The sequence below is a fragment of the Triplophysa rosa genome, linkage group LG17 (genome assembly GCF_024868665.1).
Source record: "Triplophysa rosa linkage group LG17, Trosa_1v2, whole genome shotgun sequence".
Classification (NCBI taxonomy): domain Eukaryota; kingdom Metazoa; phylum Chordata; class Actinopteri; order Cypriniformes; family Nemacheilidae; genus Triplophysa; species Triplophysa rosa.
Genome location: NC_079906.1, coordinates 12,294,993 through 12,320,277, shown reverse-complemented (window position 1 = coordinate 12,320,277; position 25,285 = coordinate 12,294,993). Strand labels below are relative to the sequence as shown.

Genomic DNA, 25,285 nt, shown 5'->3' with positions numbered 1-25,285 from the left:
TTCGTCTTTCTTGGGTTCTTAATTTTGATTCTGTGATTTTATTTTAAACACAGAATGTGTCAAAAAACTGTAAATCACAAGTAGCCTAAATATAAATACCAATCGAGGGTATTTTAATATTAAAGTGATAGTTCGATGAAAATTGTCATCATTTACTCACCCTCTTGTCATTTCAAACCTGTATGACGTTCTTCTGCAGAACACAAAATGTATTTTGAAGTATGTTGGTAACCGAACAATGGTGGTACCCATTGACTTGCATTGGTTTTGTGTCAATAGTGAATGGGTACCGCTTTTGTTTCGGTTACCAACTTTCTTCAAAATCTTATATTGTGTTATAGAAAGTAATACAGATTTGAAATGGCAAGAGGCGAGTAAATAATGAATGAGAATGTTCATATTATCACTTTAAGGTGCACAAAAATATATAAAAGAGGTGAAAAGACTGCAATCTTTGGATGACAAATTAGAACATAGTGTGACCAGTGGAGGGCGCTTTAGGATAAACTTCATTACTTGGCTGTGAATTCAATTGGGTTTTTCCCAAATGAGCGCTAAACAAACTTATTTTTTTACTTATCTGAACTTGTGCCATTGTAATATGATACCGTTTAATATTCTTGATGACTTTTCAACACCTCTTTGAAAGTTATCATCCTCAAGTTAGCACCTCCACATAGTAGAAGTGTAATGTGGAGATCTTACACCTTCATATCCTCCTGAATCTGCTATTCTTGTGTGTACGTGCTAGTGTGTGTGTCGGCACACTGCAATTGGGCATCATACCCATGCGTTTCCTGTCCCAATATCTAGCTCTGCTGACAAAATCTAACACCCCCAATATAATTGATCTAAAAAAAACATTATGTCCTCTGTTTTTGTGACAAACATGTTGCTTGGACTCGAAAAATTGGGGTCATCTATGCTTACATACGTGGGAAGGGGACTTTATTCTGGGTTGGTTTGCACAAGTTTCAGTTGGTCTGAGCTAATATCTGGCTCTTGGCTGTTCTTGTGTGTACTGGTGTGAGGGGCCTGGCTTGTGGTTTCCTTTACGTGTTCTTTTAGTGTTCTATACTGGTTTGTGTTAGTTTTTTTACTGATGAAGGATGTTGTGTCAGTTTATGGTTGTCTCTTCATCTGCCTGAATAAAATTGTTGGAATTTATCTAGTGGTAATAGTGTGATTTATGTTGCCAAGCTCATTATCTGTGACCTAACCTATATGTAACAGTATGGCGTATCATTATTTTATTTTGTTGTCACTCAGTTTCCGTGTGATGTGGTGATTCATTACTTTTGGAGCTCTGAGAAGTTCTCTTATTTAAAAATGCCATCAGACTTCATTTTCTTTTTTCTTTTCTTGTTAAAAAATTGCATCAGGTTTCGAAAGTTTCAGTTAATGGATATTTCTTTAAACAAATTTAAATGTTAAAATTCCATATCTTTCCATTTCTCCTTGTAAAAGTTCAGAATCTGACAATAGCAAACACACACTCCATCAAAATAATAACAGGTGCATAAAAAACACATCTGGACAGAATTAATTGAAGTGTCTTTTTATTATGAACTTGGATGTAACTCAACAGGAAATAGTAACTGGTTACAGTAACTAGTACATGGTTTGTACGATGAGAAATTGCATCACTGTCATCATGGTATTGTTCTGGAAAGCCAAAAGGTAAAGAGTGAAGTATTTGAGTGTGTGTGTGTGTGTGTGTGTGTGTGTCACATAGTATTGTGGGTTAGATACAGTCAGGATGAATGTGTTCATAAGTATGCATTTGTGTGCACGCAGCATGTAGGAATGCGTATTTGTGCATGTGTACACGCGCGTGTGAGTCAGGGCACTCCTTAACACTCGTGGTACTTTGACGTAAGACAGGCAAGACAGAACAGGCTGATCCAACTTCTTGGGAAAAAACAGTGGTGGGCGGGGCTGAATACCGGAAACGTCCTTAAAAAGACAGTAAACCTGAAACTCCGGCTTGTGCCACAGGTGAGTTTTGGGTTCAGGTATCAAGCATCTTCTTGGTTCGTGCTTGTTTGTGGTCTAGGAACATTGTATCGGTCCTTGTGACTTCTCGTGGTGAGACTGCAAGCAGAGGTTGTAAACTGAAAGTATTATTTTGATTAGATCCGGATGAAGTGATCCGTTAGCCTAATGTCCCATATACACCATAAATGAGAAATGATATTGGTTTGCTCCTGCACTTAACTCTCTTTCCTGTATGTCCCTCCTTTTGTTCTCTCTCCTCCCATTTCTGCTTCATCAGGAATATTTCCTGGGAGCAAGAGATTTAGGAAACTCCAGAGTAAAAGAAAAACAGAGGCTCACGTTCTGACTCACTCTTTATCAATGTCAAACAGCAGATGTTGAAACAAACTTCAAGTATCTAGTAACAAAAAAAAAAAAAACATGATCAAAATAGCTCAATTCAGAGATTTTGTTTGAAAGTTGTATGGTGCTTCCTTATTTTATTGACATTTCTGAGATTTTGAATGAGTTTGAATGAGATTTGAATTCCATCTTGACCTCTGTGACCCTGAGGTCAACAAACAAAATGATCATAAAGCTCTGTTTTGCTTGTTTATGCTGAAGTAAGTGGAAAAAAATATTGTTTCTGGCCAACGTATTTGGGGACACTGCTGGTCTGTTTGAGGGCACCCCTCAACCGCATTGTTTTCTTTTGAGGTTAATCACCATGGCAACAAGTGTGCGCGCTGTCATTTCCTGTTGCTGTGTGCGTCCAATGCGCATGTACTCCATGACACCTCGACTTGCAGTTGTTGTTTCGCTGCGTGGTTTACGTAAACAGCCAGGCTCGGTGCTTCCCCTTCTGTACGACGTGCACTTCCTTCCTCCTGCTGCTAACACACATGCACGCGCTCGCTGACGTGCGCTAAAGCCTTGCTATGTGAAATCTGTACGATGACCTGCTTGAGATCTTCCACAACAAATGTCCTATCGTTCACCACCTTTACATCACGGTCGTCATAGCAACGCTCTGCAACTTGTAACCTCTGAGGGGATGTTTTCACGCGGCGGACATGAAGCGCAAAACAACATCTTCTCTAACTCTTACCATGTGTCTGTTTTTACTCTCATGCAGAAAAAGAGCAGTGGTGGGAATTCTTCGTGCACGCATTGTGTTGTATTTTATGGTGTGTAGTTGCGTGTTGCGCAATTCCATGCAAAGTCAACCTTAAGATAAAAAATCAATCAACTATTTTGTGGTCTATGAAACGTCATCCCTTCTCCATTTGTTGGGAATTAGTGCTTCTGGTTTGTGCATTTTAACTCAACAGAAATCCTACACAGTGCTGTCTTCTAAAAAAAAAAGTGCATCACTTTTTGTCACACCCATAACGCATGTATTTTGTCCCTCTTTTAAAATAGAAAACTCGTGTATTAAGTAAAGGGATTTTTCTGATGTTTGGACTCATCAGGGGTTTAGTAAAATATAAACAAATGATTCAATATATTGGTAATAAATACATTCTCTGAGGATTTATATTTCACGTTTTGAATGTCACATCCATAACCTATGAATTGCCCTGTTTGGTTCAAGCTATGCTAATCTCAATCCAAGTCAACACAATTGAATGGTTTACAAACATTTACATTTACGCATTTGGCAGACGCTTTAAGCAACCTACGTTGCATTATCCTATACATTTGTTTCTAAGTATGTGCAATCCTCTGGGATCAAACCCACAAACTTGGCATTGTTAACGCCATGCTCTTACCACTGAGCTACAGGAAATGTAAACAGGACTGAATTATGAAATAGGCAAGTGGGGTCAGTGTTTTGGGGAATGAGGCTGCCATGAGCCACCAAAGGGACTTCAAACATACCCAAAAGAAAGCTATAGCACACAAACAGTGCACGCTGATCCAAAAGGGCCCTGTGTGGGGTGGTGGGCTCCAAAAATATACCAAGCAATCTTGTCACATCAGATACAGTATATCCCCTCCACAAAACTTGTCTTTAGTATTGTAGTGTTTTGGTGTTTCGTAGAGTTTCAGAATCACACGTAGCCTTGGTATTTTTATACAACATGAACTCTTGCCACCCCACCCTCTGTTTGTGTTTGAAGTCATTAATCGGTTCAACTGTCACATTTCCTATTCGGTTTAACATGACTAAAGTTTTTACAGTAGACGTGACTCATCAGATATTCTTACAGGTGCTGCACAAATCATGACTGAAAACACACGTCTCCTGTGGTTTCCTCCTTTCATGTCATTCTTCAGAGAATCTTTTCCCGGATTGCATCAGGGAGTGGTGTTAAAAGTTCAAAAGGATATTAACTGATTGCTAGACAAATTTACAGTATTTGTTTAATTTACACTAGTGATTGTTTGAGTTTGCAGATTAGGTTGAAACATGTATTGGCAGTTCTGTAACTCAACGATCCAGAAGGTTTAAATAGCACAAACTAACATGAAACTCACGGCAGGATGTTTATTGTGTTTTTGAATCTATCTCAGCGTCAAAGAAACGTACATCTTCGGATCAATGGCAACCTCCAAAATGCTCTAATATCATACTGATTTAATAATGCTGAGTATGTTAAACAATATCAACTTTTGTAAGTATTATTCCAGTGAATATCTGACTCATGTCTGGCTGTAATGGGAGTGTCTGGAGTTTCAGGAGTGTGTGGTAGGACAGAAACCTACAGCATGTGTTTCTTCTAACCCTCATTGAAGCTCTCAGACTGGGTTTTGTTGTGCGAGTTTTGCCTCCTTTCAATCACACACAAAGGGAAACTAAAAGTGAGTAATCACAGGGGTTTCGTGTTTCATGCTCACAATTGTAAATTTTCTACAATACTTATTTCTACCTGTTAGCCTCACGACACACTGCATCACAATACACAGCACAAAAGCCAACTCATGATATCCTACATGTTGAGGGAATTTCAGAGTCTACCCAGGGTCAGAAACAGAGATAACCCAAAGTCAAGGACTGACTTTATGTGTGTAATCATTCTTTGGGTTTTTAAAGTTCAAACGCATATTGCAAGGAGGAAGGACTCTTCAGAGTTTAACAAGCCAATATGTCACCCATTGTGTCCCTAGTGGTCTTTAACCAAGGCTCATCCAAGTCCCCCATTCCTGTCCATGATATCCATAATCATGTCAGCCTTTCTGAACTGAACTTGGCCTCTCATGTGACCATAAATATATTTTATTCTTAAACAAAGACCTCATAAAAACAACATAAAGAATTGCATCGGTCATTAAATGCACACAGCAGCTCTCGTCAGTTAAATTGTGACATACATGTACTTTTCTTTCTATGCCTTGTGCTTTTTCATGATCTCTCTCGTGTATGTTATCTCTCCAGGAAGGAAGAGATCCAATATAGTGATGTGGGCTGAGCTGAGTGCCACGGTGTGTTTGTAAGACAGTTAAGATTCCGTCACATGAGTATAAGAAAGAGTTTTCATGCCTACACACACAAGAACACAACCAATATATCAGTATCCTCTGATCCTGACAGTGCCCATATTGAGCCGCCCGCACTGAATGTCTATCTCATGGTTAAAGGTTTGCAGATGCAACCTTTACGCTATAGGGTGGCTAAGTGCCCCTCGCTGCTCGCTGATGGAGAGATGGCAGGTGGAAATAAACGTTTGAGAAGAAAATAGTGACATCATCAGCGTGAGGAGAAGATCAATCTCTGAAAGTAATCTCGGGCTACTTGGAGAACAGAAAATGTGAAGCCTTCAGCAAAAACAAGACAATATAATAAGTCAATATTTTGATGTTATAATAACTTTTAAAAACAACTTTGGTTATTTTGGTGATTTAAAGTAATGTAAAAATATGTTGCCATAACATTGATCACATCCATTTTTTAACAGTGTATGAGTTGTGGTTTTATTGAAGTTTTCACTACTGATGGACTAGAAACAGTTAGTTTGTAGTGGAGAGGGTTTTTTTTACAAATCAAAATTAAAATAAACTTATGAGTAAATAAGTAAACAAGCAAAAAACAAATACAGAACTCAGCAGTAATTTATGTTTTAACACGTGGCTGGCCAATCCCTCTATTATATATTTATATATCTTCCTACTGGGGTTTGTTAAAAAATAATGTGACCATTTCCAGTTTTGAGTACCCCATTTACGTTAAAGAACACTTACAACAACACATTTAACAACAAACACTCTTACAGTAAATATGCAAGAGTTTATTTATGTACAGTAGCACATTTCATACACAACGCTAACTCAAAGTGCTTTACATAGAAATGATTCACAAAGAAGAAAAGAATATACAGTATCTCACAGAAGTGAGTACACCACTCACATTTTAGTAAATATTTTATTATATCTTTTCATGTGACAACACTGAAGAAATGACACTTTGCTACATTGTAAAGTAGTGAGTGCACAGCTTGTATAACAGTGTAAATTTGCTGTCCCCTCAAAATAACTCCACACACAGCCATTAATGTCTAAACCGCTGGCAACAAAAGTGAGTACACCCCTAAGTGAAAATGTCCAAAATGGGCCCAAAGGGTCAGTATTTTGTGTGGCCACCATTATTTTCCAGCACTGCCTTAACCCTCTTGGGCATGGAGTTCACCAGAGCTTCATAGGTTGCCACTGAAGTCCTCTTCCACTCCTCCATGACGACATCACGGAGCTGGTGGACGTTAGAGACCTTGCGCTCCTCCACCTTCCGTTTGACGATGCCCCACAGATGCTCAATAGGGTTTAGGTCTGGAGACATGCTTGGCCACTCCATCACCTTTACCCTCAGCTTCTTTTAAGGGTCGTTATCATGTTGGAATACTGCCCTGCGGCCTAGTCTCCGAAGGGAGGGGATCATGCTCTGCTTCAGTATGTCACAGTACATCAGAATCAGAATCAGAAGAGCTTTATTGCCAAGTGTGCTTGCACACACAAGGAATTTTCTTTGGTGTTGGAAGCTTCTAGTACAGACATTCAACACAATGACAATACAATATAATACGATTTACAGTCTACATGTTGGCATTCATGGTTCCCTCAATGAACTGTAGCTCCCCAGTGCCGGCAGCACTCATGCAGCCCCAGACAATGACACTCACACCACCATGCTTGACTGTAGGCAAGACACACTTGTCTTTGCACTCCTCACCTGGTTGCCGCCACACACGCTTGACACCATCTGAACCAAATAAGTTGTGTCTTTAATCTGAGGCTTCCTTCTGGGACGACAGCCATGCAGACCAATTTGATGCAGTGTGCGGCGTATGGTCTGAGCCCTGACAGGCTGACCCCCCACCCCCTCAACCTCTGCAGCAATGCTGGCAGCACTCATACATCTATTTCCCAAAGACAACCTCTGTGCACTCAACTTCTTTGGTCAACCATGGCGAGGCCTGTTCTGAGTGGAACCTGTCCTGTTAAACCGCTGTATGGTCTTGGCCACCATGCTGCAGCTCAGTTTCAGGGTCTTGGCAATCTTCTTATAGCCTAGGCCATCTTTATGTAGAGCAACAATTCTTTTTTTCAGATCCTCAGAGAGTTCTTTGCCATGAGGTGCCATGTTGACATTTTGGGCCCAATTTGGACATTTTCACTTAGGGGTGTACTCACTTTTAGACATTAATGGCTGTGTGTTGAGTTATTTTGAGGGGACAGCAACTTTACACTGTTATACAAACTGTACACTCACTACTTTACATTGTAGCAAAGTGTCATTTCTTCAGTGTTGTCACATAAAAAGATATAATAAAATATTTTCAAAGATGTGAGGGGTGTACTCACTTCTGTGAGATACTGTATAGTGCATAAGAGATCTTTAAGTGAATGATTTAAAATAGCAATAAAAGGGAAATAAAATTGATTTGAAGTGTGTATAAAAAGAATAAAACTAAAAGTTTTAGATTTATGACATGTTAAGGTTTCTGTAGTGTTTGCAAAAGCACTGAACTTGGGTAAATTGGATAGAGCTAGGACAGATTATTAAATATATTACATAGATAGGGGGATTGTGGGGTGGGATTTTGTGGACCATTCATAACTCGCTAACAATCAATTAAAATCTGAAAAAAAAGAAACACTTTAGCTATTTTTTCAAATATAACCAAAACAAACATAACAAAAATATAGATATTTTTAAATGTGTAGGCCTTAGAATACACATTACAGGAAAACATTGATATATTTTACATTAATCCATTTTTTGGGGGTTGAGTGTGTTTGCAGACAACATTGTGACCTGTAGCTGTGGATTTATGTATTTATTGCTTTAGTGTGCTCGTATTTCGTGGTTGTCCAATTCCGAAACCTCGGATGTCCAATTAGCTGTTTTTCAGAGAATGGTAAAACACTGTACTTTTAAATTATTAAATACTGCGTTGTCAAAGTTGACAAACACTCTTTAATACTTTTTTATTGGTTATATATTTGCAAAACCCAGTGAGAAACATAAAGGTTGACTAATAATAATGATTCATGGCAAAAAAACAAATCACAAAATATGGAGATGCGATTCACAGCAGCGAAGTTAAAGGGGGACCCAGAATGGAGGGTCAATGATGGCATGATCATTATGACTACTGTTCCATTCTGTTGTGTTGCAAGAACAGGAAGGCTGTCAATTACTCAACCAAGTTCTGCATGATGCGAGCGGTACGACCCAACGACGTGGCGGTCGCCGTGAACCACTGCGTAAGCGTTAGAGAAAAAATAGCAGAAGTGCTACAGTGTCGAAATCTGGGCCAGTGTCCTGCTGGGTCATGGCTCCACCCCTTACGGCCACTGTGGACGCCGCATGAGTTCCTGGCAGCCATGCCGCAAAGACCCCGGATGTTCGTCTTTAACGTCATCTTACTCGAGTCCAGGAGAAACAGAATAAAAATGGACAAAAAGAGAAAAATGGGGAAGTGGTGGATGAATGAATGAGTGGCTTTAATATATAGCACATAACAGCACTTTCAAAACGTCAACCTTGGACCCACCCACAAACCTGCTTGACCACTCCATGAAATAGACCACAATAATTATAAACTTAAGTTTTTGGGTAAAATACTTCAGATGCACATTATTGAGCTTCATTCAGATCCGCATGTTGCTCATGTCTTTGTCAGCAGTGGAATATTCTAGACCCGCTCTGTTTCCTCTGTTTGACTCATGTAACAAGTGATTTGGATTCAAACAATGTTTTTGGACATTTCTCAAGCAAAAATGTACAGTTTCACATATGCCCTCAAGCTTTCTTTAGCAAGTTGCATAAGCAAATGCTTTGTTGAACACTTAAGAAGTAAGAAACTCATTGATTTATTAAGGTTGTCTGGCAGGAATTGTTAACCTTTGATATGTCTGTCCTGTTTGTTGTGACAATGGTGCTGTTAATATTTAACCACAGCATTTATACCAGAACAGTCAAGCCGGTGCAGATATGTTCCAAAAGGCCTGAAAGGGATAGTTCACCCCAAAATGAAAATTCTGCCATAAATTACTCACCCTCAAGTTTTTCCAAACCTGTATACATCTTTGTTCTGCTGAACACAGAGGAAGATATTTGGAAGAATGTTAGCAATTTTCAGTTCTGGGACATCATTGACTACCATAGTAGGAAAAATTAAAATGGTAGTCAAATGTGCCTCAGAACTGTTTGCTTTCCTAAATTCTTCAGAATATCTTCTTTTGTGTTCAACAGAACAACAACAAAAAAATACAATAAATGTTCTTACTATGGTAGTCAATGATGTCCCAGAATTTAAAATTGCTAACATTCTTCCAAGTATCTTTCTTTGTGTTCAACTGAACAAAGAAATTTATACAGGTTTGGAACAACCTGAGGGTGAGTAAATGGTGACAGAATCTTCATCTTGGGGTGAACTGTCCCTTTAACAGACTATTTGCAATGAGCACCAGCTGAGAGAAATTATTTTCTGTTAAAGTGTGTTTTTCAGGGAAAAGGTCATTTTAGGGAAGTGAGAGAACACTAAAATATGTGGTGGAAGCATAAGTCTGTGGTGTGATTTGGTGTAATTGAAAACATTTGATATGAAATAATGAACCGAAGCAACCACCAAATACCATAGGAGGAGTTGTTTTATTGTTCTAGGTAAACTCTGACAGTGCGTGGGATGAAGACATGAGAATCCAGTGTAGGCTGGATCATATTAGTATCAGCAGGTCGGCGTGACGCAGCAACTCCTTTACTGACAGACGCAACAGTATTGACGGTAAAATCCTGCCTGGAAGCGGGAGGGGCATTGCTCTCTAGTAAAAGGGGAAAAGAAACTTGTAATCTTGATGTTGGAAACCCCATTTGAGCAAGCAACGATCCCGGGTTATACAACAGCTGAACGAACCGGAACCGAAGCTTTGGCCCAGAGCTTAAGTTACACTAAACGGGCAAAGTGCCTCACAGTAACAGACGCGGCACGCGCCGAATTGCGTTAACTCTTTTCATGCGTTACGGCTGAGTTAAAGTGCTGAAAGTAAAGTGTGATTTATTTATTTTTTTAGTAAAAATAAAGGAACGACGCACACGTGTTATTTATTTGAACTGCATGTATGATGACATATGTAGCCTACATGTGAATCGTTGTCATGGGTCAGAGTGAATAATGAAAAGTGCACGTTTGTATGTGGCGAATGAGATGACAGTCTCATACGCTATAAATTGGTACAGTAATGGGTTTGCACAAAGCCTTTACAGTATTTTTTTTAAACTTTATGCAACAAACATACATTTACTGGCTTGCTGTTTTTTGTATCATTATTAGTATTTTAATTTAATTTTAATCTTTTTTTGAGGATTGATATATTACATTAGGCTTACATTTAAGGTTCTCTCTTATGTTAGTATGCACATAAAAGGTAATTATAGGCTATTGTCTGGATGTGATGGAGTAGGCTAAATGTATTTAACAAGAAAGTATCTAAAGCAATGTACTTTACGCATGCGGACACGCATGCATGCTAAGATAGGAGGAAGTTGGAAGTGTTGAGCAACTCGGATCCTTCTCCACTACAGAACGTTGTTGTGAAATACACTGTACAAAACAACACCCTTTTCCTCCTTTACCGATCTGTTTCTCACAGTTCTAAGTTCCCCTTCAAACATCAAACAAAATGTCAGTTTTTAAATAATACAGAATACTGTGAGTGTGATGCAATGAGCATGTGGGCGCCCACGGTAATTTGACAAAATATTGAATCAAATCAATCATATGTAATCAAATTATAAATAAGTAAACGTGGGCAAATATTCAAAAATTAAAAATTCTGAAATCATATAGATCATAATGAACAAGGTTGAGAAAAATCAGAACAAAACAACTTTGATCTATTTATTGGCTGTCAAATAGACTGTATTTCAGTGAGCTGAACATACTGTATTTCCACAGTCTTTCTTTGATAGTTTCTTAGTGATTTGTCGGGTGCTCTGTCTGTGGGATAAGAATTCACACAGAGTAGGCAGACTTCAGCACACACACACACAAGCAAGATTTATTTCAGGGATTTCAGCTGTTGATCTCAAATTGAAACTAGCCACTGATGCATATATTAACTAAATAAACTCTATCTTATTTTTCTACTCTCTCTCTTTCTGCTTCTCGCTCTCCCGCCTTCTATTGTCATGGTGATGAACTGCTCCTTGTCTACCTGTTAGTTACTCTCCTCCCTGACTGACAGGTCATTCAACCTGTCCATCGGGTTCCATTTCCTTCAGTAGGACTTGAACATCTCAAAAAGCTTAGAGTTTCCTTTTAACCTGCATGCTTAGATTCAAACTAACTCCAATATGAAAAAATTCTCAGATTAACAGAGTCTGGTGTAAAAAGAGAAGATATTTCTGTGCGATTCTTTGATTTAAGAATTTTTTAAATACCATAAACATTTTTATTAATCTAGAAAGGTAATTTAATGAGTCAATTGCTTGTTTAAGGGTGTAAATTGACCATATTTAGGTAGCTTCATGCTTTAATAGACATGAGCCTAAACGTTTTATATTGGTGACAAGCCTTCTAGAAGACGAGATCTATAAATTAATATCTGATTTTATTCACTGACAAGGACACAGAGCAGGTACATCTTGCTCTAGGCTTCAAATGAGCATTTTGAGTACTGTAATGAATCTGAAGGTCACTGTACGTTGACTTGTGGGTCTAAACTAAACAAACTTTATATTGATTTTTCAAAATGTCTTATCTAAATCCTGATATTTACTCAAATCAAAGCACTTGACTGAATCACCTGTATTTCATCCCAATATATTTAATATTTAGTTATATACAATTCTATACCACGACATGAAGATTCTGCACAGTGATAAAATATCAGCTTGTAAAACGTGTGTGTTTGTTCGTGGTTTGTGTGTTTAAGGGGCTATTTTCAATGTTTATCTAGCCTTGAACCAGAGTCTACAACAGATCGCTGAACTCTTTGGATTGTGGACCCTGTCTGTGTATTTTAGATAATTGTACCTCTGTACTGAAGTGACTCATGAACACACATCTCAGAAGACCTACATGACCTCAGTTATGAAATAATGGTAAACAATGTGCATTGAAATGAATCTAAAATAATAAAGTCTTCGATTGTAAATTTGTGTGAACAAGCTTTAAAAACAAAATGAATATGCTATTTATAGAAGTTTAAGAAGAGAGTACTAAAATGAACGTTAAACCAAGAGGAACCTGCAGGCTGGAAACTCAATCTCAGCAGCTGTGGGTGGGTGGGTGTGAAAATGAGGTCTACCTGCATAGACTCAAAAGTGTGCTTATATGTTTATGATAGCGGCAATAAAATGCAGAAGAAACACAAGATTTCAATAGCGTAAAAATTATTTAATTCAATAAAATATTATATAGCAGTAGAACAGTGTACCTTTATCGTCTTTATAAGACTACTTCACTGCGTTACCAATACTGTTACAATGAGTTGCATCATACCTCTGCAGTAAAACTCTTCCCCTGACAACCACTGCCCCAGATATGGCGAAATGAATTTAAATAACAGAATATTAAACAGATATCTCACTTTTAAACCCGTACAAAAATACTTTACAGACGAAATACATGACAGGCTTTCCAGATTACCAAGCACACGGTGGAGATATTGCGCAATCCAGGCGCACAGTCCAGTTTCATGTTTATCTCTCGGTTGTAAACGCATTGAACGAGCAATTGCTCGTTTTTATCTATCACAGGCGACTTTTTTGTAAAATCTGCTCTCTTTAAAGTCTTTTGACAGTCCGTGTCTGTGTACGTGTTCCTCGAGCACGCCAGAGTTCCGTCAGCACTGGCCAGTAGCGGAGAGCAGGTTGCGCAGCGTCGCCAACTCCCGGGACAGCTGTTCCACGCGCTTCTGTAACCGGTCGTTCTCGGCCGCCAGCTCGAGCACTTTGTGCTGCGTCTCCATGTTGCGTATTTTGGCTTTGTCCCTGCTTTTGCGCACGGCGAGATTGTTTCTCTCGCGCCGCTGTCTGTACTCGTCGCTATCCTTTTCCAGCCTCTTCTTTCCTTTCCCACCGGAGGCCATTTTGCCGCCCGGCTGAGGTGATCTCCCTTTACCTGGCGGCGCAGGTGTACCTGGCGGGCTTGAGCAGGAGGAGGACGCGGTGGAAATATTACCCAGGCTACCGCTGGGAGCGTTCTGGTACTGCAGATACGAGCGCATGTCAAAACCTCCGGAACCATCCATTTGGCGGTCTTCGTTGAGATCGTGTCGCCAGTTACTTTTGCCAAAACTGCCCAAAAAGTCCGGACTGAACACTGCGTCTACGCGCGTCTCTTGCAGCTCAGAATAGGTCAGCTGGTTCGTGTCCCGGTCGGTCAGCGAGATGTAGTTCTTGTAGTTTTGTAACGCTCTCTTGTTCTTGTTTTCCTCCGAAAGAAAGTCGTTGTAGATTCCCACCCGGTGCCGGCTTTCGTCTTGATTGGGCAGGTGATGGTACTGGTCCAAATAAATGCTGATGTCTATGGCTTTCTCGTGCTCAGAGAGGTCATGAAGCTTCGTCATGGAGCCGTTAATGGGCTGCTTGCATATGCCGTCGCTGACAGAGTTGCTGATGGTGTTATTGCTGTGAAAAGCGAGGTAGTCCCCCTCGTAAAAACCGGCCACTTCCATGGATCTTAACACCCGCCGGATTGCGGCAGGACGGAGATCAGGGTTTCACCGCCCTGATAACTTGAAGTAGTGAACGCAAGTAGAAACAGCAACACGGGCGTCAAGCTTGAAAAAAACTTGAAAATAACTTGTCTTCTAGTTGCAAAATAACTAGATGCGTGCTGTCTAGTATGTGGGTTATAGGTTTCCTTCCCAGCGCGCGCTGGAGAGCATAAGTCAGTTCCCATGTCTCGGATTGGTGTGTTTATATATCTTGTGCGAGGGGGCGTTGATTCGGTATGTGACGCGTTTTTCTGGTTTGGCCGCAGACACTCACGACAAACTGGAGTTCATGAACACACTGAGTGAATAATAACAATAGGAAACAAACGTAAAAGCGTAGCCTAAAAGTGTTTAGACTTTTAGGAAACACCTGTTTAATCTTTAGCCCACACCGAGTCGTATGGTTTCAATAAACTAATTAAAATTCATTTAATAAGAGCTGATTAATAAAAAAATAAAAAAAAATATATATAAAAGATTTGAGACAATCCTGAAACTGATCCTGCTCTCTATAAAATGCTCAACAAAATTGATTTGCTCTTTAAAGTCGTTCATATTTTTTCCCACATATATTATTAGCGTGGTCTTTTGTTTTGCCCCCAACCTCTTCAAACACATAATACAATTTACAGATGTCATTTTCTATCAGCAGGAGCAGGCGTTGGCCTCTGCAATACACGCGCTTCTGCGACTTCAAAATGAGGTTAGTCTGCCATCTGGTGGGAAGGTAAGGAATGGCATTATAAGTCCAGTTTCATCATCTATTGCAGTTTTTTTAAATGTCAAAAATATGTCTGAACACCCCCAGTGCCCCCAATCATAGTGAAACATTTAGTAAGAACTGCCTTTTTATGCTCTTAGCACTTTTACCGTTTTAAATTGATCCTCACTTATTTAATTTTATGTATACTGTATGTTATTTGCCTGTGTATTTCTTTAGAGACAATATTATTGTGCCTACTGAACCTCAGTGCCACTGTGATATTCAACTCTGTGATTTTGTTGGTTGGAGTATTTTGCTCTGTTATTCTTCACCGTGGCTCCAGGAAAGATTGAGATTTCCCATCTACTTTTTGCGTTTAATACACAGATTTTAACAACACAACAAATATCGAAATTTTCTATATTTATATTTCTCAATTTAGATCCTCTCAATCGTAATTTTACTTGGGAATATTTAGAATCACTCACCGTCAGTGTAGCTTGTTTTCTGATTGGTTGCTTTCGGGTGGGGCCAGAACATTCTTGCTTTCTAATTGGTCTTTGCTCTGAACCTGAAAGAATGATGTAATCGATGATTGGCCAAATGCCGCAGCGGGACGAGCGCAATTGGTGGATGGAGGATACGCGGAACAGGACGGACAGAGGCGTGAGTTCAGGATGCGGAATTAACGCATCATCAGCTGCGCCCGAACCCGACTGAATATGGCGAGCGCTGTGAGTGAAAGCAGGGCTTCGGAAAACTTTCTTACATCCGAAGCAAACGGATCGGTCCAGCCGGGCGCTAGATGGGGACAACAGCACGCGGGCGCTCGAGAGCTCGCGGAGTTATACTCGCCAGGTTAGTTAAGAATCAGTTTTCTGTTTCTCATCGGGGCCGGTGTCCGCCCGCTTCTAACATACCGCGGACTGAAGTGTCACCCGCGATTTTCGCTGGCTGGACAGCACTGAAAAGTATGACCACAGATTTATCATCCACCACCTGGTTCCTTTTTGGAAACTGCACGTTGCAAAGCGTGTCGTCCGGTTGTCGGTGGAGTTTGTAAGAGCAAACACGACGCATTTATAATTTGTAGAATGAAGGGAAAGATTAATGAACACTGAGGAGTGTGAATGAGTGCAATGCCCTATCAATCATGCTAGTCATAAGATGAGTAAAAAAATATCGTGTTTAGCATTTTCGAACAGAAGAGGACATTTGTGCTCTCGTATGTGTTTTACTGAACTATTCTGTTCTGTTACTGAACTAGGCTACTCTAAGTTTATTTATGAGGAAATTGTTTTAACAGGGCTTTGTTTTAATAGTGATAAAACAATAAAAACATTAAAGGACAGTGTTAGCTCGTTGGAATGTCTTTTGTCTTAATTATTTAAAAATATGTATTTCACAGAAATGGGATCAGTTTGTTATTTGCAGGAAATGTGAAGCAGGTGCTATTGAATGGGTAAATAATCGGTGAATAAACACAAAAACAGAAAACCAGAAAGCAACTATTTGGAGAAGCTTATAACAAAAACAGCACAATAAGGGAGTGGCATAACTTAGAAATATGAGTTTGTATATGTGGTGGGTGTGGATGTGGGTGGGGTGCTGTGCTTCAGAATTGACAGCGACTGGTTTCCTGTAAGCATGACATTCATTAAAGTGCATTTGGTTCACGTGTCCTCTTCTAGTGTTGTTTACAGTCACCATGGTAATAGAGGGAGTGTTCAGGCTCTAGTCTTATTAGATCAGATCAATTCCAATAGGCTTCAGCACAACTTTGTTTCCAGATACTGACACAGCCTCTTTTAAGCCTTTAGTGTTGTGTCAAGTGTGTTGTGAATCGTGTTGTGTCAACTGGGTTGTGAATCATGTTGTTTGGTCACTTCAGGTTTGTTCTGGGAAGCTGTTCTGCTCTGAATTCAGGCCAAAGGTGAATTTCCCCTATGCACACAATTGTAGCTGTGTAAGGAGGAAACAATGGGACTGTTGTGAGAAAGCATTGTTGTAAAACCACTACAAGCTTGCAGCCATTTTAGTCTTCTGTGATAAATGTAGGGCTGCAACTAACGATAATTTTTCCGATTAATCGGATAAAACGTTTAATTAGATCATTTGCTTATAATAACTAAATCAGAGATGGGATAACTATACACAACTGAACTAATTTGCCTTCTCCCAAAATGTTGTGGAGTTGATTCAGGTGTGTCATATTAGAAGGAGCCGACAATAGTCTCTCCCAAATGTGGGAGGGAGGGGGCGGTTGGCCAGGGAAATCATTTTTTGGGTGACATGAAAAGTGAGATATTTGTCATTCAAATGTACTGAAGTACAGTAAAAAGTATCCAGAAAAAATAATACAGATACTCAAAAAGTGTACTTAAGTACAGTACTCAAGTAAATGTACTTCGTTACTTCCCACCTCTGAACTAAATAAACCCCCAAATCAGCCTATTATGTACTTTGGAAAGTGCAAATGCCACAAATTGGGTTATACAAATATAATCTTTAATTTTGTCATTTTAAAACACCTCTCCCCTTTAAACTTTAAAACTGCGCGGCTTGAAGAAATGCATGCAAAACACGTTTGACTTTAAAATTGCGCAACTTGTGCCGCACGGAAAGACGCATGCACGGAGAGACACGTCGGACTTTAAAACTGCGCACCTCGCGCTGCACGGAGGGACACGTCTTAAACGGTCATTTTAAAAGGGAAGAAGACGCGCTTGATTTATAACTGCAGCTCGCAGGTGATGTCACAGACCAACTAATCGATAATGAAATTCGTTGACAACTATTTTCATTATCGATTATTGTCGATTTTATCGATTAGTTGTTGCAGCCCTAGATAAATGTGAATGTATTAGAGTTAGCTCTGCTTAGCACTGTGCTGGTAACCTAATAGTACAATAGATCAATATAACACACACTACGTTGGTTATCTAGGAAAGTTTCAGCTTTAGTCTTATGTGTTCTGGGTCACTCCAGAGAGATGCCATCAATAGATAAACACTCTGGAGTCTGCAAATCATATAAATGTTTATCATCAGGGTCCAAAAAACTATTTGCCACACCTGCTGACAACAGGAATTGAGCTTTTTTACCTAACATATTTGTGACAAACAGAGCTCATCGTGTCGTAGGAAACAAGATATGCCAGTCTCTTGTTTCAAAGACTGCCCTTGACTGCTCTTGACTTGTCTTTGACTTGTTCTTTCAGGAAAAAGATGTCAGGAATGGATCAGTGTGGTTCTTTGCTTCAGCCTCATGGCCTTTAACTTCTGTTACCTGGTAACTTACTTCCACCTGGGACACGCCTGGTACATCCTTCTGGGCATCGGTTGGTACAACAAACAAACCCACACGTCACAAGCACATTAAGGTTTAATAGGGTACAGGTAGACACAACAAATATGTTAAAGTACAGCTCTGAAATTACCATTATTTGTATTACATAAAGCCAAAAAAAATTTGTGAGGTTGTGAGAAGCCCTTGAAACTGAATTGCTGATGTACAGCTGGTCGCAGCCAAGCATCAGGTGCCTAATTGCTCTGCTTGTTTCTGCTGTGTGTGTTGTTATGTGTGTGCAGTGGCAGGGATCCTGACAGCAGATTTTGCTTCTGGTCTGGTCCACTGGGGTGCTGACACATGGGGATCGGTGGACCTGCCCATCTTTGGGAAGGTACTGGGGTGAAATCATTTTAATAATTTTTTGTTTTTGCTTTTTTAGTTAAATTTTAGTTTTTTTTGTTTAGTACGTGTTTGTATTTGGATAGTTCACTCATTCACTCACCCTCTTGTCATTTCGAACCTGTATGACTTTCTTTCTTCTGCAGAACAAAAAATAAGATATTTTTACCCATTGACTTGCATCGGTTTTGTGTCTATACCGTAGAAATCAATGGGTACCGCTGTTGTTCGGTTACCAACATTCTTCAAAATATCTTTATGTTCTGCAGAATGAAGAAAGTCATACAGGTTTGAAATGATAAGATGGTGAGTGAATGATGACAGAATTTTAATTTTTGGGTGAACTATTCCTTGTGTCACAATTGTTTTATCAATAACTATGCTATGTAAACACTACGATAATTTAAATAGTTAATTCTACACATATGATAGTATCATAAATAATTCAGGACCCATATAAAGTTTTCTTTTATGATCCTTACTCATATTTTGAGTGTGAATCATTGACCAAAATATAGAAATAAACAAAATAAAGATGAATTTGACTGAGCATTATTTCTTTTTTAAAAACATTTCTGTAGATATCGCAACAATATTATATGAAATCTTTTTTATCGACAGCCCCAGTCTGTATAGACGGTTTCATCTTAACAACAATACAACATAAACAAACATTACTGCGCATGCGCACTTTTGTGACCCCCAACTAACTTCCGGTACACATTCACAAACAATAGAGTGCCTGTAGATTATTTCTGATAGCAATCAAAAGAAACCGAGAAGAACCGTTACTTGGCTAAACTTGTCTCTCCAATATTTTAAATTTAGACTCCGACACCAAGCTCAACCGCTAGATGTCAATGTACCATACGGTTTCTTTAAATGCGACCAAAATACAGGACCCATTCAATAAACTGTTTATTTAATAAAATGAACATACAACAAATTTCAACAAATCGTTCATTTAATACAATTGTTATACAATAAAATAATAATATAAATTAATATGAACATAAATTAAATAAAATATGAATGGTTATATTGTTAGACTCTAGCCAAACACAAACCGGAAGTTAACTGGGGGTCCGATGAAATGGTCTATATATAAATACATACTACATTTTAATCTATAGAACGTTACACAAGTTTCTGGCCTTTTGACAAGTCTCAGGAAAACCATTGTGTTGGGAAAGTTATTTATATGAGAGAAATGAATTGATTCTCCTTGTTGGTTCACTTCCAGGCCTTTATTCGTCCGTTTCGAGAGCACCACATCGATCCAACAGCTATAACGCGCCATGATTTCATTGAGACGAATGGTGATAACTGTATGCTAACCATCATCCCGCTGGCTAACATGGCTGCAAACTTCATGATGCTCTCACCAGGTAAGTTACACAATGTAACAATAAAAAAGTTGTGCTTTTAACTGTTTCTTTAATAAGTTTAACATGCTGAATACGAAAATTAACCCTTTTTTATCATCAACGGTACTTGCAAAAAACCCCAAAACTATTTTCACACATTTATACATTTCGGTATTATTACTCATACGCAGAAATTACAAGGTACTGGCATAACACTGAGCTTTAACATAAGTTACAAAAAAGGGGTCGTCCAAAACTTCAGAAGTGTACAAGACTGTCCTCACGAACCAAGTTCCAGATGTAATCACCCATCATTGCGTCATTCCACCTTCCCTGTGCTACAGAAATTTCTAGAATTTTTTGACAGTGACGATTGGAAAATAATTTTAAAATATGTGAACATTTTTACAGTTTTTGTTTATTTGCAATATATGAATATTTCGTAATTAATGTATAAAGCTCAAAATTTACTTGAGTTAAATATGCACTAAAACATTGATGCTACATGAAATAAGTATTGCCACAATAATTATCACCACATAATTGTACAAGAACTATAAAAAGGTCGTGCGAAACAAAAATTTGTTACACTGTGTAATCAGTCACTTTGTTCCATGGGGGGACAAATAATGAACCAAGATTGACATTTCTGAGGATCTGATCTCATCTTCTACTCTCTCTCAATCTTTCCAGCGGAGATCTATCGGAACTACCCCTGGTTGTGTTACGTTTTTGCTTTGGCCATTTTTGTTACATTGACCAATCAGATCCACAAATGGTCGCACACATATTTTGGGCTCCCGCGCTGGGTGACATTACTTCAGGACTGTTGCATCATATTGCCACGAAAACACCACAGAGTTCACCACGTTTCACCTCACGAAACCTACTTCTGCATTACCACAGGTATACTCCCGCTTTTTGCATACAGTTATGATCATTCTCTCACCCACAGGCTCATTTTCATGTCTATGTCTGTTTGTACGTGTAGGCTGGTTAAACTATCCTCTGGAGAAATTGGGATTCTGGAGAAACCTGGAAGATCTGATCCAAAGCCTGACTGGAGAGAAGCCCAGATCGGATGACCTCAGATGGGCCCAGAAAACCAAGTAACGATCTTCTGCCACTGATCCACTTCCCCTACCTCAGATCTGCTCGTAGGAGAATCTTTTGTTCTCCATCTAATTGTCCTCCCTCGCACAGAACGAGAGGAACGGCAAGATATCAAAGCCCAACTTAGAAAGCCATCAATTCTTAGAAAGATGTTGAACGAAAGAGGGTTGACGAAGCGATTGAAAGCAATATTCCTCTCTGCTTACTTTATTGATAAAAAAATCCCAATCCTCGTTGGAAACTTGAGACTTCTGTGAAATGTTACAGACTCTTTAAAGTGCAAAAAAGATCACTCAAAATGTCAATACTTGAACAAAGTGGGCTTCAACTTTCAACTGCTGTCAAAGCTTTGTTGCCTGACTGGTCTCTGGGGGCTGGCCTTCGGGACTGATCTCGCTTGTTCTCACCTTCCTCTTGCATGGGGCTAAAGTGCAGTAAACTTAAAGGCAGTTTGGCCACAGAGGGCTACAAAACCGGTGTCTTCATTTGTTGCTTGTGTCTGAATAGACCGAGCAGCATCATATGCAGTCTTTCTTCAGTACGCCTTAAAAAATGAATTGCAGTAAAGAACCTTGCTTCGCTTGGCTTCATCCTCACATTTATACAAATGTTTTTACGTCACAAATTTTTTGCTTTTGAAGCACAGTTGCAAATTCAGAGGTGCTGTATGCAGGTCGACTGTAAGATGTGCGTCGTTATAAGCGTTTCCATTTAGATCAATATTCAGATCATTTGTGTTTCGGCTTGCAGTGTAAATACACCACGAGAGCAATGTTGCTGCTTGACTCCGAGATGTAGATCACAAAGCCCATATGAAATCCCTCTGTGGTCTCATTCATCATTTTTCACGTTGTATTAATGTTACCTTAGGGAAGTTTTAGGTGAGCCTGACCAGCCAAATAAAACCTAAACTCAATTGAGGTTTAGGTTTGCGTACTTTGTTACAAAACAGATAAAATCTAGTTCGAGGCATGTTCAATCACAACTCCTAGTTCTTATTTAATAGTAGTATAACACATTAGTGGCAGTTATCGCATGATAAACAAGACGGACCCATCACAGCAATTTGGCTGTCTAGTGACTTGTACTAGTCTAGTGGCTTGTAATTTATTGATCATACACATACATGGTCAAGTGTAAATTTGTAATTAAAAAAATCTAATTTTATTTGACCTATATTTATCTAAAACAGTAGTTGCATTTTTAATATAGAAATAATTAGGGATTCTTTCTATCTAATAAAAAATATATTGGCTTTGCTTAGAATGTAAGTGTTGCTTTTCAAGCAATGTAGTTTAGCCAGTATTCATCGTGTGTGGTTACCATTGTAACAGTCCTCCATTATAAGGATAGTTCACCCAAAAGTGAAAATGCTGTCATCATTTACTTACCCTCAAGTTGTTTCAAACCTGTATAAATCTTGTATTGATATTTGGCAGAACCAAACAGTTCTGGGGCACTATTGACTACCATAGTGGGAAAAAAACTACAATGGTAGTCAATAGTGCCCCAGAACTGTTTGGTTTCCCACATTCTTCAAAGTATCTTCTTTTTTGCTCAACAGAACACAGAAATTCATACAGGTTTGGAACAACTTAAGGCTAAATGATAACGGAATTTAAATTTTTAGGTGAGCTATCCAAGAGTAAAGAGGAAGTGACCGAGGCTCTGTGTCTCAAGAACAGTTCAGCAACATTTTATATCACTTGTTACATAATCGTGATTGTTTATGGGTGTGCCATTTATTTTTTAGAATAATTTTTTCCCCAAACATAATGTCATATGAATAACTCGCATCCCGTTTACACCAAATGATTTTATTAGTGAAACTGTTTCTAACCTTCATTCTGTCAAATAAGTTACAGCTTTGGTTTTTGCTTGTGTGCGTTTTCATGCCAATTTTTTTTTTTTTTTTTACTGTCGGCAGCATTGTGGCAATTTGTTTCAACAGGTCAGTCAGTGAAAGGTCAGTGTGATGATAGTAAATGTTTAGATAGGTCAGCGCATCAGAACAACAGAGAAAGTGTTCAGTACAGTACATTCCTTTGTCCAAGTTGTCCAACTCTGTTACAAAGAGGTCAGCCCGAACTGTAAAAGAGGACATGAAGTGTTTTGAGCTGATTCATATTGTCATGTGTTACGTTTTCTTTTCCTTCATATCTGAATTCAGGAAGATTTGTTCAGTGGAATATTGTAGTATTTTTTGACAGTTGACTAATATCTTTATATATTTCTATAATGATACGAGATGCCAAATTTATTTTTGCTCAGTTAATAGATCTGTTGTGGTGTGTTTGGTGTTAATGTGAAGAGGACACTCCAGTGGAAATTTTCACTGTACAGGGAAACTGGAACTTTTCTGGTTACTTTAATTCAGTAAATTGTTACATTTATTTACTTTCATACAATTTTGAGATTGTTGGTTTCTATTGAGTTTTATTTAGACATTTTCTCCTACATTCAAGGCTTTTGAGTATAAATTGTCATATCATATTTCATATCAAGATAAAGTTCTTTAATACACTGAATATACATATAAATAAGAATGTCACCAGCTGTAACATATGAGTATTGTTATCCCATGACTGCAAAGCTCTACTATTGCAACATTGTACTTAAGAGAAGTTACTAGATTTGTGTGCAGTGCATAAGGAAGATTAATATTGTGATGATAGGCTGATTGTGTTATTGATCATGTAAGTTGAGTGTTAAAGTTCAGTTCTCGTACGAGATACCTCGCATTTCCATGCATAGCGCGAGCAACAAAGATCTGCCCGTGCAGATGAGAGGATATTGAACGAATCACATTGTGCTTGCTCAGAAATATTGTATTTTCCTTCGGATAACACAACTAAGCCAATCCCTTATTCACTGGGGACTTTTAGAGAATTCGACGCAACTGTTACTGGGTCATTTGATTGATGGCCTTTGGCATTCACACTTGTTACTGAATGTTCATCCTTAAAGATTTATTGGGAGAAGCTTTTTAAAAGTCTGCGTCGGCTGGTTTTGCAATTCATGTTCAGAAAGTTTTTGTAGGATGGCTTCTTTGTTGAAAATGACGCCTTAATGCTTTTTTGTTGTTTCCTGTTTCAAAAACGTTTGTCATTAAGTTCATATTTATAATGAAATTAATAAAGAACTTGCAAGATTTTGGCCTGATGTGTGTACGTTACTTATTTTGCATGTCATTTGATTATAGTTTGTCATGCTTGTGCACATCATACATACACAATAGCATTCCTCTCAATAGCATATCAAATAAAAATGTCTGCATTTGGGAGAAAATCTTTAGCCTACTTTTCAAAGACCTGTGTTCAGTACAGTACGTCCTTCCACTTTTCAAATTCCTACTTCGCAAGGAACCTTAGTAGAATGAAGGTATTTGGAAACTCGTGTAACACGTGTTTCTGCTCTCCGTCTTTTACCTTTAACCTTCATTCCAAAGTTCAGTCACAGACTATCATGCACAGATACACCTGTTCCACAGATACATCCCTTTACACATTTTATAATGTTGTGCCTCAACCAAAAGAGAAATAAAAAGCTCCAAGAGAAAATAAAGCATATTGTACCTTGCTATGTGGTTATACATTCCGATTCTAAGTGTTTTACAGTATTTGAAGCTATTTACAAGGTCGATCTATGATTTCAATGATGATTATGTTTTTAAATAATGTTGCATATGAGCTCCTTCTCTTTGGACTTACATTCAGATGTAAAGAGGAAGTCAGAGTTCGGGTAAAACTTTTAAGTTCTCTAGAACTTTTGTTTGAGATCTCTAAAACAAGCTGTTAATCAGCAATGAAAGTTGTACATTTCATAGCAATAGAAAAGCTGCCAGCAGTTTGGCTAAAAAAGCTTACCGTCTTCACAAACAAGTTGTATTGTTTTGTAATTTATACATCTGTTTTTTTCCTGCTATAAAAGTGAGCATAAAAATAAACATTGTATGAAGATTTATGACAGGGTTTGAAGTGTTCTATTGTGTGTTCAAAGTTCCAGATTGAAAATTAAGGTCAAGGTGACCTAAAGGAATGTAGGACAGGAGAAATTGCTCACGTTATTAGTGAAATCTCATTCGCTCTTCTTGAACACGAGACAGATATACATTTTGAATGAGAAGTTAATATACCAGTCACATACAAAAAAATCTGTCTTTGATTTAGCAAATAGAAAAATTGAATAATAAAACATAATTTGTGTGGTTCGGTCATGTGACAGGAAATTAACACACTTCACTACAGCGGCGATATTCTCCGCCCACACACTG

At 38.6% G+C, this 25,285-nt stretch overlaps 2 protein-coding genes across 2 annotated transcripts; one reads left to right on the top strand and one right to left on the bottom strand.

Annotated features, from left to right (window-relative positions):
* Window positions 1-12,800: 12,800 nt before the first annotated feature.
* Window positions 12,801-14,300, bottom strand: cebpb (CCAAT enhancer binding protein beta). The gene has a single exon (XM_057356611.1). It carries the CDS (start codon window positions 14,095-14,097, stop codon window positions 13,264-13,266), a length of 834 nt encoding a protein of 277 aa, XP_057212594.1. The 5' UTR covers window positions 14,098-14,300; the 3' UTR covers window positions 12,801-13,263.
* A 146-nt stretch (window positions 14,301-14,446) lies between these two features.
* On the top strand, window positions 14,447-24,164 carry peds1 (plasmanylethanolamine desaturase 1). The gene is made up of 6 exons (XM_057356612.1): window positions 14,447-15,700; window positions 18,063-18,182; window positions 18,433-18,524; window positions 19,776-19,920; window positions 20,593-20,805; window positions 20,891-24,164. The coding sequence occupies exons 1-6, from the start codon at window positions 15,565-15,567 to the stop codon at window positions 21,010-21,012; spliced, it is 828 nt and encodes a 275-aa protein (XP_057212595.1). The 5' UTR covers window positions 14,447-15,564; the 3' UTR covers window positions 21,013-24,164.
* Window positions 24,165-25,285: the final 1,121 nt, after the last annotated feature.